The 22509-nt window shown below is 37.3% G+C and overlaps 1 protein-coding gene across 2 annotated transcripts in view; it reads right to left on the bottom strand.

The window, feature by feature from the left end:
* Positions 1–22509, bottom strand: part of LOC139966114 (oxysterols receptor LXR-alpha-like) — a 210205-nt gene that overhangs the window by 165936 nt on the left and 21760 nt on the right. The window contains exons 2-3 of one of the 2 annotated variants that reach the window (XM_071968841.1): positions 16996–17108; positions 4948–5194 (exon numbers count right to left, since the gene is read on the bottom strand). In XM_071968841.1, the coding sequence (XP_071824942.1) occupies positions 4948–4990 (43 nt within the window). In that variant the 5' untranslated portion in view covers positions 4991–5194; positions 16996–17108. The remainder of the gene's footprint in view (positions 1–4947; positions 5195–16995; positions 17109–22509) is intronic. The other variant, XM_071968849.1, reaches the window with a different exon arrangement.

The following is a 22509-nucleotide window of genomic DNA, read 5'->3' as shown; positions in this document are numbered from 1 at the left end:
CCGTCCTCGGTCAGACAACCTCCAAAGCCGATCTTGGTTTGTCCGTAGAGAAATTTGGCTCGTCTCGGGACGACCGGAGAACCATTAAAAATTTGCCCTGACAAATATGAGGAAACAGCACTGACCTAGATACCAAGAGTTGAATCACTGAATGAATTAACAATGCAGTGTGACTTATCAAGGTAAATACTGGGATCACCTTGACATATGTTGGACAATTTGAAATCTCTAATCTATAGACGCAAGATAATGGGTTGTTCCTCGGACGACCATTTAAATTTGCCCCGTGCTGCCTTGTCTCCCCTCTTCTCTCCCCTCTCCTTCCCCCTCTCTTCCCCCACCCCACTTCACTATATACCTGTTCCCTCTCCCATCAAAACTGAGTTAGATCTACACATAGTGTGGCAGAACCCCTGTCATATGACATCTTATTCCTTAGCAATGTAATGAAAATAGGTTACCGAGTGCCAGCGCACTGTCACCTGTACTCACGGCATAATTGTGAAGCCAACACAAAACGGCTAAGATTACACATTATAAACTCGGCCCACATTACAGACAGAGATCTGTTTATTTACCTCGTCCTAAATTCCTCAAATAGAAGTTGTTACCGACGATGATGATGATGCAAAGCTGAGGGGTATATAGTCAGCAGGGTTGAGATTAAAGCAACACCACTTGAAAGTAGTGAAGCTACTCATACTGTACCAGGGACACTATTAAAAGTTGTCTTGCCCACCTCTCTCTCAAGCTCAGGTACATACACAGTAGCCACATAAACAATAGTGCTGGGGCGTGAGGAGACAGGTAAGATAGAATGCCAATTAAAAATTTTAAGTTTCCTTCCAAAGATCTACCTCCTCAAAACGAAAAGCTACAGCCTGAGCTACAAAATAAAATTAATAAAAAAATGCCTGCAGCAAAAGGCTGTATGAATATTGATCAAACAATAGAGACCTTTTTCTAGATATCAGCATAATTGGCTATTGGGTGACACTGCAGAGCACAGAAGATTATGTCCTACACAGCCCGGCTGCATATATGCTGCAGCCCCCTCAGCATCAACCCATACACTATTGACACTGTGCCTTAAAAAAGTGTCCAAACATTTTGCATAAATTACTACTGGTCAGAATCTTCTTACAGCTCAGCTCTCAGAGTTGATATCAATTAAATAAAAATTAAAACTTAAATAAATCCCATGCAACATAGATCATTAACCGATCCATGAATATTTCATGTCAAACAATTACGTTGCTGTCAAAATCTCTTGGATTTTTCCCCAAAAAATCTGTACATATTATTGACACTACATGTATCACAGTTATTAAATTATGAGGTGTGACACTTTGGTCCTCGTAGGAAATCTTCATCAGTTTTTTTCTCCAAAAAAGATCCTGCTAGGTAGAATGGAAATGTAAGGCACAGTCTTTTATTTATACCAACACAGCCTCTTTTGCTATTGATTTAGCTTGCAGTTTGTTAACAAAATTTTCTTGCCCTTCCTTATTCTTACTTTGGGTGGGGGTGGGTGGGTAGGGTGGGGGTGGGGGATTTTGCTATCTAAATTAACTGTCTTTATTACGATCCTAACTTTTAGCAATAATCAGTAGGTTTGGAAAAATTGTCAACCAAAACACACATATACTGTATGTATAAGACAGAAACAATTGTTTCAGAGTTTTGAACGCTAGCTAACCTTGCGGTAAATTGGGATCCTACCAAATATGCCAACTTTCCTTTATAAAGTTGTAAATATGGCCACACTAAAAGAAAACACTATATGTGCAATTCTCTTAATAACTGGAAATATTGCTGACAAAAAATCCAATTAACTATAACCCCATTCCATCGTGACAAAAATCGTTGCCCAGAAACTTCGGCTACATTAATTAGTACTAATGACATGCAGACAAACAAATTCATAAGGACACTGTTTTCAAAGATTTTTTTTTTTTTTTTTTGCATTTGTTTGAAATGAAACTTGTAAGGGTATGGATTAAAATGGGTTTACAAAGTAGAAACATGAAAGCCAAAAGGCTTAGTGATTCCTTGCCCATAGGGAATATTTTTTGTAAGTACTGTGGTTTCAAATTGACACATTGTTTTTCATCGGGATCAGTTACTATGTTTACACTTAGGTAGAGGATGTTTAAGATCCATTAGGCATTGAATAACATTTTTATGAACCAAGAATCACAGTATCAGTCATCAATGTTTTTACCTCTGAGATATCATGTTTACATTGCTTTCAAAGTTTGACCTCTGATGTCCACCATTTTGAATCTAAGGTTGTTGTACTACCCCACAGGTCTTTATGAATAACTAATAACAGAGGATGAAACGGATTGATGTCATATTAACACGGTCGCAAATCAGCTTCTTGCATTCGATTTTGATCAAAATGAGATCTTTATACAGCTTGATATATGGTGTTTACAAGGTTTTCACCATTTCACCTCTAGTGACCTCAGATGACCTTTGACCTCTGCCAAAAACAATAGGGTTTTTGTACTCAATATGGGGCATCCACACGCCAATTTTCAGATTCATCACTACCCTTATTATCAGATTCATCACTTACCCTTTCACAATTTCACCTCTGGTGAACTCAGATGACCTTTGACCTCTACCAAAAACAATAGGGTTCTTGTACTCAATATGGGGGAATCCACACGCCCATTATCAGATTCATCACTTCACTTACACACACACACGCCATGAACATTGCAAAGATTCCTTTTGCCTTCCGCAAGGAATCAAAAGCCTTCAGACTTTTAATTTTTGTTCAGGACTCCTTCCAAAAACTTTACTCAATCGTCAGGACATTCTTCCAGCACCGAACCATTGCCATAATCAACACTATTTCCACTGTTGGTTGCCATTTTCTGTTTCTCTTAGCTATAAATATCTTTGCCTCCTTTTTCCTTTAATTATTTATAAATTTTACAAACATGACTGCTTTCATTAATGATCAATTTTAATTATTCATTATCCTCTTTATAAATTTATACTTCTTTTTTCTTTCTTTTTTAAACTGTGAGTGGTGGGTGGTGGGGGGAGAGGACTGAAATCACAAAAGGTCACTGCAATTAAAAACACAGCTCATGCCTTGCATTTAATTAAAATCCATCCACAAACATACAGTTATAGTTCTGATATGAAGGCTTGTGAGAAGCATGGTAGTAGTTTTGGTTGACCTTTAATCAATCAGGCCTACTTTCTTTTTTTTTCTTCTTCACATTTTTTATGAGAATCATGGAAACAAGATCAACATCCATTAGAATGAGAATAGAGGCAGAGGCCGTAATTTAGGTCGCCGCCACGGAGCGGTCACAAACCCAATCACTTTTATAGCCTTCGCCCGTAAATGTCGACATTTTTTGTCTTCCTCCACGAGGTATTACAGCTGCAACAAAATCAATGACATAACCTTTAAAATGTTTGTGTCGGTTCTAACCAGCAATACCTATCCGATCTATTCTGGTATAGTTTTAAAAGGAGGTTGGCACAGGTTTACAGTTAATCTCCTCTAATCCAAGGAGTGGGCCAAGTTTTGCACAAACCCTACCTAGAGTGTGGTATGTATGTTCTTGTTGCCAGAAAAAATGGGGTCATAGTTCATTTGCAACATGGAGACATTCCAGATGGCAGGATTGGAACCATCATGTAGTAGATTTTGAAAGCAAAATTTTTTGACACTTTTTCTTAAATTCCTTTAATTTGCTAGGACTTCAGATCTGGCTCTGTTTGAAAAATTAATCCTAAAATACCACATGGAGTTCGCTGCTATTAAAATCTTATCTGTGAAAAGCTTTGTCTGTGTTCTCTAGAGGGACATCTAGCCATGGCATAACTACTGCTATTCTATGAGTGAATTCCGGTAGTAGGGGGGGGGGGTTGGAAAGTGGGGCTGAGTTAAATGAAAGTGAAAATGTGAAGTGTTTTGTGTACATTATGCTCTATTTTCTTTACAGAGAAGGCGTACACCTCTTTTCCTCAAAGACATTGACAAATTAAATCTTTGCACTATATCCTACACCTCTTGCTATCACCCTAAGTCCCCTATTTAACCTTAACTTCTCAATCTGCCAAAAATTCAATTTTGATTTCCAACAGAAATGTGACTCACAATCATTGGAGTGCTCCTTCATTTATAAATTCAATCCCAAATCAAACTTCCTTTCCATTCTTTTCTGATTGTGACAGAAAATGTTCTACACAATACAATAAAATTTCCATTTTTTTTTTTAGGGGGGGGGGGTATCTCATACTCAACTTCTTGCAAAAGTTATGACATGTCACAAGGTGAGCATGCTCGGTTGTTTACCATTGTCACTATGTCAGCGAAGCTCTCGTATACGAGACCGACATTTCGCAATTAGATGTCATTTCGCTCGATACTCGGTAAATTACGCCATTTATAAAATTCCTTCAAAGTTTGCGGCCGCTTTTTCTCGACGACGCTTCAATCTGTAGTACCTACTACCTATGGTTCAATGGACATTAATATAAAGCATGATTTCGTTCTTCTTTGGAGTGAATAATTGTGTCAACACCTTGCGGAAGTAGAGCTAATAATATAACCGTTTTTTAGCTCCCAGACTGTAAACATCCCCCACCACGATGGTTGCACCAATATCAAATTGCTCCGAGTCACAGGAGTTCTGTTGCCGACGACTTTCGTACGCGAGATACAAATTACGAGTACTGTATGTGGTGCTAGAATTTCTTGAAGTTTGTCAGAGCCGAATCTAATATGCAATGTATATCTTGGACACACACACTACTATGGGAGACGGAGGCACATAAATATAAGGAAAACGACCTGTGGAAGCACAAATATGGAAGAAGGTGAGGAGGACGAGCTCTCACTCAAAGGCTTACTTATTTTGGCTTTTATAATCACAGTTTTGTAAAAAAGAAGAAAAAAAAAGGTTCTCTAACCTGAACTGGTAGAATCCACGTCGATGTTCTCTGGAGAGGCCATATTCCACTACCGCTGACCATCCAGATCGTTTTTTTTCTTCTTTCCACCAAACAAAATTATCCGAATTAGACGAGAACGAACGATGATGACGACAACCGATGTAAAGCCGAAGCAATTCTTCTGTCGAGATTTCTCTCTTGTTTTCCCTCTAAATGAATGGTACTGACTTCCGCATCAACATTTAATTTCCGCATTCGACTTCACCTGGAGGTGAAAGAGGAAGATGAAAAAACATTTGGTCAAACAGAGTTGGGGGAGTTGGAGGAAGAGGCTACAGCCTTATTGGGAAATGATCGTATAAAAACACAAAGCGACTCTGTAAATTAGCCCCCGATTTCTCGGTCAGTAATTTGGTACTCTGGCTTATTACAATTTCCTTTGTAGGTCAATGACATATAAAACTTAATGCCGTGACCATCAACTATAACTGACCTTTATAGATACATGTGGCTAATTAAAGAGCAAAACACTTTCTTTAGACCTTCCTTTTCTATTTTTTTTGTTCCATTTAATATGTTAAACTCTGAATGCGCCCTTTTTTGCTAATAGAATTGGCAATCACCCGAGATGATGTAATGACAAGAGGGGATGAGGGGATGAGGGTATGGGATGAGGGTAAAGAGGGGACAAGAGGGGATTAATACTCCCGATTTACTCCTGAAGAGGAGGGAGGATGGGGAAAACCTAAAATTAGACAGCCAACAATGAGTCCATGCTTCAGGAATCTACCTGAGGGAGTTTCCTCTTACATAAAGATTCAAGTTCTTATTTTGTTCTTCAAAGCCTACAAGACAGTTAGTACGTAATTGTACTTGGCTTTTGATATAGGTCAGGTTCAGATATACTGTATGTAAATAATTAACAATTTCAAGGAAAGAATTTTCAGCCAAAATGTACCATTAATTGATTAATTTGAAGCAGAAATTTAGTTTTGATATATTTGTCATAGTCCAAGAAAAAAAAAAGTTTAAGTGTCAGTAATGTTTCGCGATTCCAGTTTTCAAGATATTCAGTTTTGAAATATGCTTAATCTCTGGAATACTCCTTTATAGGCTTAAAATTGATGATGACATCATGATGACATCATCTCATCAGTACTGGCATAAATGTTATTGTTAATCTGACAATGTTTTATCGATAAGAATAACTCAATCAAACCATGTTAATTAATTTAACTTCACAATTGCAGAACACCCACACTTGAATGACATTTAAACAACATTTTGTCCTTGAGACAAATTTGTAACCCATTTTAAGCATGTAATTTCATAATGAGTTTTGTGTTGCATCTAAGGAACTGACCTAGTGACCTGTGTGTTAGACTTAGTAGTCCAGTCACTTAAATTGATGAGCCGCAACTGTTTAAAGGGTCATTCCTCAATACTTAAAATTGTATTTATAGAAATTACACAAGCTGAACTGATAACTATGGCTTTTAACAGTCTATAAGACATATCAACATTCATGTTGGAAGAAGTCACCTAAAAACTGGAATCGCTATAGAAACATTACTGACACTTAAACATTTTTCTTTTTTTTTCTTGGACTATGACAAATATCAAAACTAAATTTCTAATGTTATTGAGAGCAAGTTTAATGAGGGATGCAATTTTCTTAATAATGCTTGTTATATAGTCCGTGACAGCTTGAGAAAGATTTTTGAAAGGAAAAAAAAATGAATAGCCAATCTTTGACAGACAAATATCATCTATTGACAGTTCTTCCTTCACGACTTCCCACTTTGGAGTGATCTGAATGATAGATATGTGAAGTATCGACTGATAATCACTTTCGATGTATCAGGCCGTGACGGATTTACAGTAGTATGTAGTATGTGTTCTGTAACACGTTAGTGTACATACATCACTGTATAGAGTGTAGGATCGCGTCACTGCATATGACCATACGTCTCATACTGTCACCGACTGACCATTTGACCAATTGAGCAAACTCCTCCACATTAGCTTAAATAGTCATGGTATAGTGTTTCACTGTTACTTGTATTGATTTTTAAGGGTTGGGAAACTCCTTAACACATCTTTATTGATTTACTTTTGATTCCAATGCAATCATTTGTAACATTAGATACAAGAATTATCACATGCAAAACAAACAAATAAATACACAGTTAAGAATCACAACAAATGATACGTGACTTAATCGTTGTCAAAACTTAATGAGAAAGAATCTTAACGAGAGAGAACTTAATGAGAAAGAAACAGGTTTTTTTTTGCATTCCTTTGGTTTTTATAAAACATTTACAAACTGTAAAGTGACAGAATATGTTCTTAAAGGGACATAACTTTGTTAATATTTAAACCATATATTTAATCTTTTTATATTTTATCTGCAGATCTACCAACACCAGTGCTTACAACAATGAAGATGGCCCAGTGATTCATTCCATCCATAAATCGGTCTCACTCAGGGGGAGCTGGTGAGGGAGAGGAGGGTGAGGGAGAGGAGGGTGGGGGTGGGAGTGTGGTAAAGTACAAGGCTTGCAAGGCTTGACATTTAATAACCAAGCTGTTCACTGATTAAAAATATACATTTACGACAGGGTAGCAAGAAAAGCATACAATTATGAGATACGGGTCCCACTGGAAAGGCTGTCTTTACGTCGACTTATTCACAGCCAGTAGCAATTAATACATGTTTACAGTACATGATGCATATTTGGGTAGGATACCATCTGATCATCTATTTACTGTACAGTATATAAGTGTTTACTGATGGCTAAACATACCCAAATGCCTACAAATTTATGATGATAAAGAAGAGAGAGAAGGGGATGTAAAGAAATGGGGGGAAATGTGTGCATGGGAAAGGAAGGGAAACACAGGTCTGGGAATAGGTGAGAAGAAAGGTGAGGCTGAGAAAAGAGACAAAAATAAAGAATGTTGGAGAGAGGGGGTGCAAGCAAGGGTTGAAATAAGGATTTGTGGACCAGGAGCCACTTTCTAAAAAAGTGGCTCCTGGTTCGCGGCAATTTCAGTAGGACCAGGAGCTATTTTCTCACTACCAGGAGCTAAAAGGAGAAACAAAATTCAAGTACTGCATGTACGTACGTATCAGTACAGGTGTTGTGGGATATATAAACCATGTGCACCAGTGCTATTGTGCATGCACTCGATCGATCAGTGATTTATCAAATCGCTAGCAGTTACTATATAGCACTAGCATGCAATGTAGTTTCAGGCTTCTGTGCAGCGCATGATAAGGCTGATATTTACAGGAGTATGCGGGCGCTTATTTGCCGACAAAGTAGCGCCCGTGCGTATTATATTTTCATGTCCAGGGGCGCTATTTTAGTGCTTGCGGGCGCGAATAGCGCCTGGGCGCCCGCTTATTTCAACCCTTGGGTGCAAGTAAAATGTGGACTTAGATTTTATTTTTTATAACTGATGGGAGAAATCGACGGGTACCATAATGGTGACTGGGTATACACTCAAAAACCAAAGAAACTTCACTGGACATATCCACATGACTATAGGAATTTAAGAAAGGGAGCGAAGGGTTACAAGATGGGGGGGGGATGGGGAGGGGGAGAGATGATAAAGAATTAGATACTTTATACTTGTCCAGAAATTAAGAAGAATGCTTCAAAGGTAAATTTGGTTTTACAGGCAAGAAGAAATACAAATTCAAGCATCCTGACAAATTTTTCATGCAATGTTTCATTTGGAGTTACTCTAAACATGGCTTGTACCAAAGTGAACTTGAGGCATGTGATGTCACAGATGAACCACCTGTAGCTCTACTAGCATGTGTTGAATCGCTTAATTGATACGAAAGCAAACAAGACTCTAAACTTTTGCTTCAGATGTAAACCCTATATTTACCTTGTATTACAAACTAGTCAAGGACAAAAGGAGCTAACAGCTAAGGTTTGTGAGCACTGCTGTTTTATATTATAAAGTTTAGAGGACAAGTTTTTCTTGTGGAGTCAACAGAATTTATTAAAAAACAATTATTGGACAAACATTAATGTTGATGAGATCTGGACTGCATGAGAAAATTTGTTATATATATTAAAGAAAATTTCCATGTCAGCTTTTGTGGGGAGCATCTCCAACACAGACATATTTAGCATACTTTGAGGGGGAAAAATATGACAGTACCTTTCACGACCTCCATTTTACTGTCTTTTAAACATGGAAATTAACACAGGATCTCAAACGACTGTGTTTAATAGAGCTCTGAATGTCAGTATTTGAAGCTGGCTTATACCGGCCGATCATATCTAAGATTTCCCCGAGTGAAATAAAACCAGCTTTCTGGATCCTTCTTAATCCTACTTGACTATCGTACAGCAGCTGCTATGTGTTGAACATGAATTCAATACATGACGAGTACCTAGTACTGCATTACCACGAGATACGGTGCATCGATACTGAAGTCACACTCACTCACACATTCACAGGGATTAGAACACGCCGAGCGATCTATGTCGCATTTGCCAGCATCCCAAATTTGCTTTCCCTGAGTATCGTCTCATTTTACCATCTTGTTCACATCCATGTCATTTATCTATCAATCAGTCAAAAGCTAAAGAAAAACTTACTAACATCAGCTGAAAGCTTATTGCCCACAGCAATCTCTTTTTTAGAATTTTTTTTTTTCCTTCTTCTTTCTCCTCGTTTCTTTTTTTTATTAATTTTCTCTCCTATTTTTTACTTTTCTTTTTTTCCTTTCTTTTATTTTTGCTGTGTAGATCAACTTTGAATTTCTCTGATGCTACAGAGAATCAACAAATTGACAAATTCAAATTGATTTCATGCTTAAACAAAAGGAAGGGGAAAAAGAAGGTTGAATAAATCTCAAAAGAAAAAAAAAATCTCAAAAGAAAATGGTTGTTGGAATGACAAGCATGTACAACATGAGATGAATATCAAATATCATGAATTGTCACTGTTATAATTTATAGTGCAGATATCACACTCAATACACAATATGTGATGTCAGTAAAAACTGTGGATTGGTACCCATATATATCCCAACCATCACCCCTCCCTCCCCCACCCCCCCTTGTCTCTCCAATCATTTCTCATTCGTTCTCAAATTATACAAAAGGAGTGATATATACTTTCAATCATTTCCAAGTGGAAACCATGTTTTACTTCTTGATAGCAACATAACAACATAAATTCCCCAAACCTTACCTGGTTTGTGAATTAACGAGCGACATACTCACCTCATATAACCTATGCATTACCGTATTAACCTCGCTCTAGCATCTGGCAATTGTCTGTATGTGAGTGTGGCCATCTCCCTTCCCTTCCGTAAATTGACAATTTCATTGTCATAAAGGAGACACAAAGGCCAACCACCATCTTTACATTAAAATTATGACAGAGATATTTGAGAACAACAACTACCCCACACCGCTTAAAAAAACCTTGTTCCATTTGGGAGATCTATATAAACTAACATATAGTTTATAAGTTTTGTCTGGAAACTAACATTGTATAAATCCTCTCCCTTCACTCTCCAACCCCCCCCCACCTCCCCCTTCCAACAAAAGCACTGTGAATTCCAAAAATATTAAAAATATTAAACCTTTTTTTGTTCCCATGTTTGATGAAAACCCTGCACACTACACACAGAAAAGAAGAATCGCAAGCAGAAAACCAGACCTACAATTTGATAATGATTGTGGTAGTAATACCAATCAATTGGGGAAATAAAAACAACCACTTTAAACAAAACCCATGTTTATCATTTCACGGACAGGACATCTGCGGCTTAGGGAAGAAACTTTCACCAGAACTTTGCTTTTGTTCGAAATCAATTATTTCCTGTCCCGTAAAGTGCAACGCAGCTATTAGACTCCGAAAACACGATCGTTGTATCCTTGGAATAATGTTTTTGCCTCGTAAAACAAACGGTTACCAAGTCCGTTCTGAACTATTCCGAGGTGAAACTTTCCACGGGCCGGTCGTTAAAGCTATTAAGGTACCTCGCGAAATGGAAGAATTAAGATATGTACGGTGTGTACCTGGGTCCAGGTGTCATATCCACCTGGTCACCCACACCAGGTTCTCTCTACCGAGGCAGGTTGATGACTGTGTTGCAGAAACGTCACAGATTAACAATGAGAATTTACACGATAAAGAGAGAAAATGTTCAGCCGTCGAAGTGAACCTCGAGGGGGGTGGAAAAAAGTGCATACGTCTGTTCAATGCACTAACAGAAAGAACTAGGGCAGGGAAGCTGATTACTGCCACCGTTTTAATAGAAACAGTTTAAGACAAAAAAGTACAAATCCTTACAAGAAAAACATTGCAATGTGTAGTAAGGTCTGCGGTGGGCAACCTACGGCCAGCGGGCCAAATGCGGCCCGTCAGTGATTTTTTTGCGGCCCGTGAGATGTCTCAAGAAAATTTTTTTTTAAAAAAATGATTTTACATCATCACAAAAAACGAGCTAGCTGCTTAGAATTTATCGGCACTAATGATGCTGTCAGGTAGGCCTATTATCCCCATGAATTATCACCTGTACTGTATTGACAGTATGTTTTCGTGAATACAGATTAAGGACACATCTACTGCTTGAAAGTCCTCGGAATCAAAGGTTTGAAATCAACAGCAGGTCGATGGTTAGGTGCGGCCCAGTCATTTTTTCACTCCTGATATCTGGCTCATTCATTCAAAAAGGTTGCCCACCTCTGAGTTAGGTAGATGGGAGAGTACAGGATGTGGAAACAGGTAAGGAGCAAAGTAAACACTATAAATCAAAGGGCTGTGCAAACCAATCATGGTGCTTATTTCAAGTCACAGTACGTGTTTGCCAAATTTAAACTTTGACCTTTCCAGCTCAATACTGCACTAAAAGTTCAGTGAAAATGACAACCGTTCTATGCAATTTTCATTATTCAATATTCATTATTTTTATTGATTTTGTTAAAAATATTGAGCTGAATATAATTTTCCAATATTCAATATTGTTATTGAGTTATCTGTTGTTAAAAATGTTGAGCTGAATATAATTTTCCAGATTATCGAGTCCGTAGATTCTACAAACTTCAAGCAAAGTTTGCAAGCCTCGCCCAACAGATCATGCTTCAAATCAAATCTCTCTTTTTTGTTTATGACCGTTAGGCCTAGGCTTAATTTTACTTTCGTGGCTAGCATGTCTTAGGTCCCTGCTATTATATCTTTCTCTCGGTCTTACCGGAGTAGCTTGTGAAAATTGTGTCATTTCCTTCCATTGCAATGAATAAACAAGTGCTTTCAGACGTTTCCTCCATGGAATTGTAAGAAGTGGATGATACGGGTATAGGACTGCGTTAAAACCTTGATCGGGCCGCATGTGTAGACTGTTTTGTTTACATTTGCGTAATGAACATGCTAAAATGGGCTGTCGCGGTGATTTTACCGTATCGTTCGCGCCATAAGGGCAACAGAAAATAAATTTCTTTCTTTCGAACACAGAAAAGATTACATACCGTAGAAAAGGAAGACATCCAAAAGAGAAGTAAATTTTCTCATTTTAGTTTATTTTAAAAATTTTAACAAGAAAGACATGAAAGTGTATCATACTGTATTTTCCCACCAAGCCGACAATTTTTTTTTTTTGTTAATCAGAGTGTACAAGGTAAATGCTACATCCTGTACAAACAATGTTAAAAAAAAAAAAAAAATCAATATCATTTTGTCTTCAAAAGAAACACAATAATCAATGTGATGATTAGAGAGTAAACAGAACGAAAAACGTGCTTGATAACTCGTACAGATTTCGGTCCATGAATTTGGAAACGATTTGCTATAAATTCATTTCCATACTTACGGACATATATATTCTAAATGTTTCCGGGGGAGAGGAAAGGAAGGAAAGCTGGGGACAGAATGAAACATCAGTCCCAAAAAGGTCCTGAGGGTACGAGAGGCAAGAAGGATTTCATGATTCATTGTTTTCCTAATGGTACTGTTATCTCTCAACAGACTTGATGTTTGAACAAGATGACATGAAGTGTAGCACATTTCCCACCAGTTTTTAATCAGAAAAAAAAACTGTTCATCATAGATCTAATCAAAAGATAAAAAAAATAATAATCAGCGTGATGATAAGACAGTAAACGGAATGAAAACATGTCTGATAACGGGTACAGGTTTTGGTCCATGAATTTGCAATCGATTTGCTTACATAACATCCCATACTTACGCACATTTTCTAAATGTTTCCGGGAGAGGGGAAGGGAAGGGACTGAATTAAATGTTAGTCCCAAAAAGTCGTGGAAGTACAAGAGGCAATCAGAAGGATTTAACCATTTGTGGTCTTTGGAATTAATTTGGATTAAACTTGCAGCTAAAAGTGCCATTTGTGGAGTGGAAAATCAATTTAGATGCAGAAATTACTACAAATAGGAATTCATGTGTACCATTTACATGGGGGTGGGAGGGGCAGGGGGGAGGGTGAGGGGAGAAGGAGAGTAAAAAGTGAAGGGAATACTCTAATAAAGGCTAATTTCTTAGCATCCAGCCTTCAGGTAGTCTGAGGGGACCAAAATGTTGAGTTTGTCTTTTGTAAGATAATAGTTTATTTGTAACAGTAAAAGCAAAAGTGTTACATTCATGTACTGTATACCTATTCATCAATTTAACATTTTAAGAAAATTCAAACTACTGGGCACCGAGTAACAAACATGTCTAAATATCACTCCCACCCCCAAATTCACATGTAGGAGCTTAGGAAGGGAACAAAAAAAATTCCCTGGGAGGCAAATTTTCAAATCCAGGAAATAATTTTAGTGTACACATTTTTTATGTAGCAGATTGGAGTGCTATGAGGATTTGTCTTTCATAAAATACTAAGCTTCCTGCATACAAAAAAAACTGCACTATATACATCTTTACACTTGTATTCATAGTAATTTTACCATTTGCATAGTATTTTGCATAGTATTTTGCATGGCATTTTGTGATGCGATATCTGAATAAATTATTCCCTGCACTACCTTGGGTAGACTTCCAATAACCTTACAAATCTATCACCAAAAACAATTTTGGGAAAAAATTTCCATCAGAATTCTCCAATAAATCAGCATTCTGCTCTGATTTGGCTAACACTGTGTACATAGACGTATGAAACCTGGGCGAATTATTTTTTCTGGGCTGTATCGAATGGAAGTAGGCATGATACCTGGTTCACTATGTACACTGACTGCAACCTGGGACCAGGGAGCGTGCATGTGTGTCAACTGACTGGTACATGGAACCACCCTAACCACAGAAATGATTACATATAAGGAATTGCCAGCCTGCAAACCCAATAGCTCGATACCGCAGTGGACTTTATTTTTAAGGTCGCTCGTTCAAACTCTCACGCCCAAATTCCAGCGGATTATATCTTTTCAAATTTCATAATTAGTGTAGACTTGACAACAGGGTCAGCCATCTTATCTGTTCTGCTGGTGCCAAAGGACACACATTAATAACTAGTACTTTAGTGTACATACTCGTGCATCACAAAGTACACACATGTGCACTCAGTACGATGGGGAACCAGCTGCACCGAAGGAGGGCTTACGACTGACACAGTGAACCTAAACTTGACTGAACTTTGATTCGTGAGAAACTGGCTTTATTGATAGACTGTTAAAAGGTATTTAAATTCAACGTAGTCCTATAACTCTGGTTAACTGCAATGTGCCGTCTGAAGGGTGCATTGGTTTTGCACTTGACTTATAAAACGATTGCTCATTCTTAACAAAAGAAGACCTCATCATGTGACTATTGAGGTTCCTTCTTTTTTTTAATTGGTTTTAGAAAGAGTTTCTGAGTCAATTTGAACCAAGTTTCATCATATTCACCACTGATATCAAATCGGAGCTGACAGTAAAACATCCAGATAACTTTACCCATTCATGAATTCCACCAGCAAAGGATTTTAAATCATGCTGTAATACTCTTACATAACAATTGTAACAAAACAACAATTGTACATGTCATACCAGAATTGAGAAAAGGCAAAAACTTCAGTTCCCTAATAACTGCACATTTGATCAAAGTCGGTTTCACCCGTTCAGCGAAAAATTAAAAGCAATTTAGCCACTTTACTAAAAAAAATCCCAGCACTCAAAATTAACTACTGGCTTAAAAATTCAAATTCTTCTTCTTCTCACTGGCACTTTCCTGAAATTTTATACAACAACAGAAATCAGTTCACTGTTCCTGTAGGCTTTTGAGAGCAGCAGCCCAATAATATTTGCAGAGAATATTGCAATCATACAGAGTTTCTTTAGGTTAGGTATGTAACGTAAATCATGCGGGTTCTCTGACTGACAATTGTTAACCAACTTACCGTGTGGCTAAGTTCTACAGGGGTTTAGGTTAGGTACGTAAATCATGCAGGTTCTTTGACTGACGATGTTAACCGACTTACCGTGCGGCTAAGTTCTACAGGGGTTTAGGTTAGGTACGTAAATTATGCAGGTTCTTTAACTGACGATTGTTAACCGACTTGCGGTGTCGCTAAGTTCTACAGGGTTTCAGGTTAGGTACGTATATATCATGCAGGTTCTTTGACTGACGATTGTTAACCGACTTACAGTGCGGCTAAGTTCTATAGGGATTTAGGTTAGGTATGTATATATCATGCAGGTTCTTTGACTGACGATTGTTAACCGACTTACAGTGCGGCTAAGTTCTACAGGGATTCAGGTTAGGTACGTAAATATCATGCGGGTTCTTTGACTGACGATCGTTAACCGGCTTACCCTGCGGCTAAGTTCTACAGGGTTTATGTTTAACTATGTATATATCATGCCGGTTCTGTGACTGACGATTGTTAACCGACTTACGGTGTGGCTAAGTTCTACAGGGTTTTAGGTTAGGTACGTATATATCATGCCGGTTCTTCAACTGACAATTGTTAACCAACTTACCGGGCAGCTAAGTTCTACCTGTAGGGTTTTAGGTTAGGTGCATAAAATAAATCATGCCGGTTCTTAGACTGACGATTGTTAACCGGCTTACCCTGCCACTAAGTTCTACAGGGCGTTTTAGGTTTGGTACATAAAGCATGCCAGTTCTTCGACTATTGGGCGGCTAAGTTTTACAGGGTTTTAGGTTAGGTACATATATTATGTAGGTTCTTTGACTGAGGATTGTTAACCGCTTTACCGTGATCTAAATTAATTCTGGCAGATAATTACAGGTGTCTTCATATTGTTCTCTTTTTTTTTGCTTCTCCTGGCAAATGGCAAAAATAGATCCATTCAGCCAACAAAGAGCCTCAATTTGAGACCTGAAAATTAGCATAATTAAAACATACTGTAGCCAAATACTGGTACAAGACACACCAAGAGATACATATGTATATAAATATATACCTCCATTTCATTAACATAAAGTTTGTTCAAAATATCTCTTTTGAGAACCGACTTTGGGAATCACAAATGATTTCGAGTTAGTTAGCATCATGTCTGATCTCTAGAGTCGGGCAAATATGTCACCAAAAACAGAACTAGTATTGTTCGATACAGGTGACAAACGCCTACAGTGGAATTACGACCATCCTTACCGGTTTCGAACCTCTGGACATACAATCAGCGTCCATAGCCTAGTGGTTAGGGTGCCCGTGTACAAAGCGGGAGGCCCGGGTTCAAATCCTGGTGGGGGCTGGAAGTTTTTTCACTGTTCTGGATTTTCCAACTCATTACATTTTCAAATATATATATATATATATATATATATATATATATATATATATATATATATATATATATATATATATATATAAAAATAAATAAATATATATACATATACATACTGTATATACATACACATATACATGGTCTGACAGTTTACAACCTCCCCGAGAAGACAACTTAAGTGAAACATTTAAAGGTCTCTTTTAAGTACTTAACAACCCTTCATATCTTTGTCCGAAGCGGTGAAAGATCTTGACATGCCGAATCCAATATGTATTTACTCACTACAGCAGCTCCCCATGTTACTTTACAGTTCAAAGAAAAATATGATAGAGTGAAAAGGTCACATTACTTTTCCATTTTTTTGCTCCAGGTGACACTTTGATGCCGCGATACCAGCAGCTCACGCAGACACTCCTTGGGATGGCTACGGAATGATGTTCGTCCAGGACACTGATTCGTTATCTGTCAAATTTTTACAAAGAAGAAAAGGAAAGGCTTAAAAACGAAGACAGATTATTTTGATGTAAATAAGTATGAGGGACTCGGTCTCTCCCTGATCAGCGAGGTTGTTGTGATCAGCAGCTGCCTTGAGATAAATTCTGGCAAATTTTTTCTTTTGCCATCATTTTTTTTTTCTCTCTCTCTTTCTCTCTTTAACAATGTCATAATAAATTTATGAGGCACTTCATTTAAAGGGGACACAAATCTGACCATTATTTATTGGTTTTATGCGGTATTTATAACTTCCCCCCCTGCAGCTTCTTATTCCATACCATTTGGTAGATACTAGTGTACTGCTGCATTTTCTTCATTTTCTTCACTGCGAGTGCTTCATGTTTTTATATTTTTCTTAATAACGACGGTTTTCTGAAAATGGATGACTTTTTTTTGAAAGCTGAAAAACAAATAAAATACATGACCTTAATGATGTTCTGTAGTTTCCATGTCATGATTTTTTTACCTTTTACCTTAAATATATGAAAATAACGAATAAATTAAAAGGTTTCAGATCCTACTGACGCTATGACATCACTGATTTATAAAAGATGACAGCTCACAGACTTGACTTTTAAGCTAGCATATCTTCCAAACGGAACAAGATTTTTCTTAACCGTTTTGGGGTCGAGTCGTTTCTCGCAGATAGATACAGTATCTCTCTGTCGGGTAAGCTACAGATGACGGTTAGAGTTTACATCCCCTTTATCTAACTCGATGAAGTCTCCATTTCACATCACAGTGTTTAAAACTTGAAAAGGATCGAAATGAAGAGGCTTTAACAAGATTGCGAAAATCAGCGTTTCATTTAGGCTTTAGCAATAATGATTCAAACGAAAACCCATCATTTTGGCTTCAAATTTTTTTTTTTTTTTTTTTTTTGAGGAAACATTTAAGTACATACCGTTCAACAAGTTGATGTTTATTGGATGAAGATGTGGGGTGGGGGGAATATCCTGTGAAGATTGGACTAGGCCTTAAATAAATGATTGAATGACATGTCAACAATTACAATCCATGTTGTATGCATATAAGCTTGATATCTTCATTTTGCAAAGGGTAGCAGAAATTTAATAACTTGTTTTGAAATCTAAGCAATATTGACAAGAAACAATGTGCTGTATTCCTTCCTTTCTTCGATGCACGTTTTATGTGTGCATTGGGAGACGTTACCAAAGGCGATCCCAGCTGCATATTAAAACGTCTATCCGAACAAAAAGATGAAGTCGCGTGATGAACTTTGCGTGACATGCCGGGAACGTGAACTCCGCGCGATGAGTAAGCGAAACCTTTTGTGACAATGAACAATGGCAAAAAGCTGAGCCAACATATAACATATATGTGTACATGAATAAGTATCTTTTAATCTATACCCATTCAAAAATGTTAACAAACATAATGAGAAGTTGTAATTATTCAGTCGACAATGGATACAATGGATCTCGATAATCCAGGATGGTTGTAACACAGGTGTGAGATTGGTAACAGACTTGGGATGGATGGGGGCAATGAACCTAGAGTTGGGGGTCATTGAGAGTGCAGTAGGGTGCAGTCATATCGGTCTAATATCTAGTTTCCATGAAGGTACGCTCTCTGGATGCAGATCATCATGCCGGTACCATGAGTTGATCACTTGTGATAGACAATTTCATTCGTCATTTATCGAAGAAGAGATCTTTTGAAACATAGTTTTGAAACACATAGTTTCAAGTTAAAGTACTTTTTTAAGGCATCTCAACCAGTGCTTTTCAAAAGCACTCTTTTTTTTTTTCTTTCCCCCCCCCCCTCGTTCCGCCAAACCGTACGATTATAATCTTGAACTAGTCAGTCACCCCAGTGCATCTGTATGTACAGTAGGTTCATAGGGAGTATTTGAATGATTGTGAGTGCTTTCATGCGGGATCACGTTACTCTCATTAGAAGATCTTTAACACGGTGTAGATCATGCGCACTGGGACTGATGACAGCGCCCTCTGTTAAAATTCTGGAGATCCACATTGAGGATTCTGGACCGCAAAAAAGTCAGTCTTTCACAACTTTAGACTAAAAGCTTTTTCTGATGGAAAAGGGAAGAATCGAGACGGCAATAATTACGGAAAATTAGGAATTAGCCTGGACTATTCGGACGGTGCTATTCAGATATATATAATCTACATTTTGTTCTCATCCCAAAGTACAATTTTCCGTACTTCAACAACACATAACTGAAGTAACAATTTGTTACGAATAAAAATCCCCATCAGTTTTCATGTTCTTCTTAAATAATGCATGCATTATAAGCAAATGCCCTATTGAACAAACCAATGTAGCCGCTAATGTACCAATTTTTCGTTGAACACCGTAGTCATGGATTGATCAGCCAGCAATGTACTCAATGACTCGTGGGTAATTATTAAATGTTGTCTTTGAACGACTCGCCCTGCTATAAGAAGAGAATGTTGCAGGCACAGACTGTAACGTACATTAAGGTGCTAAGCATAGCACTGACTGCATTAAACATTAACCCTAGCATATAATCCGAATTGATACAATCACTCAATCTCTGTCAATGGGCCAAAATGTTTTTGGGGAAAAAGTACGTTGTCATGATTGTGTGATTATGTATGACACGATAGTACCATGGGGGTGGGGCGGAGGTGGGGTGGGGATGTAGGGAAATGGTTTAGACCATCAAGAGTGAATGTATATGTGCATATATTGAGACTCTACAGTAACTACTGTACCTAAATGGATTAATCTATTTTACTATTTACATACTTCTGAATTTGTTTTGGATTATATGCGTTTTGGGCTTCTTTTTTTTAACTATTTTTTATTATCATTTAGAACGGGTGTTTTTTGTATTGTTGCTTTAGGCTTTTACATTTTATGCCTTCTTGGTTCTATATATTTAATAATTAGGTTTTTGTTACTATTTGTTTGTAGGTTTTACATTTGTAAAGCCCTTTGAGCAGCTTTGCTGATTATGCACTATATAAATATTACTTATTATTATTATTATCTGAACAACTACTCCACTGATACAAGCGAAGTTCTTTCCCCACAATACAAATATCCATTACAGTATCTTCCACAGTTTGAGTCAATAAATAGTACTATACTTACATGTACATGTCTACAGTATCTATCTTTTCCTAACATTGATAACATTTCTCACACAGATATTAATCAATTCATTTCATTTCCTGAAACTGTCATTGGGTAAATTGCATTTCTAAAAAAAAAAATTGCATAAGCTAGAGTCCCATAGGGTGGGAGATAATCCAATCCCTGTAAAGCTCAAAGTCCCTGTATAGCTTGATGAAGACTAGCCAACCGTACCGAAGCTCTTTAGAGCAGTTCAGTGTTAACTTTTAAAAGTAAACATACCTTATTTCCATGGATACTGAAACCTCAACGTAGCAACATACTACTGTGTCTGGTCAAGTACACTCTACAGAATATCAGATGAAGCAGTAAGTCAAAAAGTTTCAAAACTTTCTCACTTGTAATTTTGTTAGGTAAAAATCCTTGTCAGTCTCTGTTATTAAATTTGTTTATTTCTAGAATTGAATCGAGAGATTACCAAGGACTTAAAATCAGCGGTGAAAAAATTCTAGGAATATGTTTAACTCAAAGAGAGAAATTTGTGAGTTATTCAGCTACGAACATAAATATTGTCTTGAGTTGTTGTTTTCCATTTTTCCTTTCTTTTTTTTTAACAATCTGACCAAACAGTCTAATATTTGATTGCACATAATTTTTAATACTATTTTTCTCAAAAGAACCAAAATTTCTTCCAAGTCTACAGATAAATGTTTGAAAGAGAAAAATATTCCTGACAGAGATTTCCATGCGAAAAATATTCAAAAGCCATTGAAGCTTGAGATGTTTAATCGACATTGCGTATAAATTTATATACATACTGTAGTAGGAGAGGGATTCGAACTGGCCGGGGTCAATTAAATCAGTCGGAAAGTGCAGTATTTTGAATTCTTGCATTTTCTGTGTAGGCACTCATTTTAGTTTACGCGATTTCCAACATTCACAGCATATGCATAGCCTATGACATTTTTGGAGACCCTATGTTCGGGGCTTGTATACCTTACAGTAGTGTACATTGCATGCTGTACAGGCTAGCATATATGGTAACTAGTCTACGGCAATTTTTCCTGCTTGGGAATTTGACAGTCATTTTGTTGTTGTATATTTAGTTAAAGGTTTCATCATTTTTTTTTTTTTTTTTTTTTTTGCGTGCACATTAGAGGCATGTGTCATCATCAGGGGTGATTATAACAAAGTCATGTGTTTTCCTGTCGACTCATGTTAAAGTGCATGTTTCGTGGACGAGAGTTTTTATCTGAGCGGACGCAAAACATTTGTTGAGACGTTGCGTCCCGGTTGACGCAAGTGTCAAAATCCTGGCAACGATAACGTAGCAGGATCTTCTTCAGATTGAAATGAAAAGACAAACAAACAAATTAAAAAGAGACAAACAGACAGATAGAATGACAGATAGGCAGACAGACTAAAGTGCATGTTTCGTGGAGGACTGCAGGGACGAGAGTTTTTCTCTGAGCTGACACAAAACATTTGTTGAGATGTTGCGTCCCGGTTGACGCAAGTATCAAAGTCCTGTCAACAATACCGTAAACGTAGCAGGATCTTCTGCAGGGGCAGATTGAAATGAAAAGACTAAGAACACATTTAGAAGAGACAAACAGACTGATAGAGAGACAGACTGATAGAGAGACAGACAGACAGACAACTAAAAACTGGACCACTGAATAAAATTAATATTGTAGAAATAGAGAGAATGTTATAAAACTTTTAGTATTTTTTTTATTTTTTTCATTTTAATAAAATTGATATAGTTATATTTACATGACACAACACTACACATGGCTCAACACAGAAGGTCAAGAGACTAAACCGAACACAGCTTTCTATCATCTCAAACAGAGAAGATGCAATCATCAGCAAATAACACATACATGTACAGTATATCTACTTTTCTTTTTGATAAAATAGCTGGATCCAAAACGTAGACCGAATCGTACGAAACCAAAACGAACCCTTCAGTCTCTTTTGTGGGAAAACAAATTTTGAGGGAAACAACTTCTCTCATTCAGCTTCAACCTTTACATCCACTTCCAGATGTTCGTCTGTCGAAAAACATTTAAAAAAAGAAAAAAACATTTGATGAAGCGTCCTCTGCTTTCTCAACAACAAATTGATGACGTCGTGCGACCGACTTTGACAATTTTCTTGTTTGCACTTCTTCTTGCGATCAATCGCATCATGAACGTCTGACGGGTTGGCGCTGGAGCACTTTTCTTTATTTTTTTTCTCCTCCTTTCTCCTTTCTCTGACTGGGTTTATGATATAA

The sequence above is a fragment of the Apostichopus japonicus genome, chromosome 1, assembly GCF_037975245.1.
Source record: "Apostichopus japonicus isolate 1M-3 chromosome 1, ASM3797524v1, whole genome shotgun sequence".
In the NCBI taxonomy this organism is placed as follows: domain Eukaryota; kingdom Metazoa; phylum Echinodermata; class Holothuroidea; order Aspidochirotida; family Stichopodidae; genus Apostichopus; species Apostichopus japonicus.
Note: the sequence above shows the minus strand (reverse complement) of the source record. Positions and strands in the feature narration are given on the sequence as shown.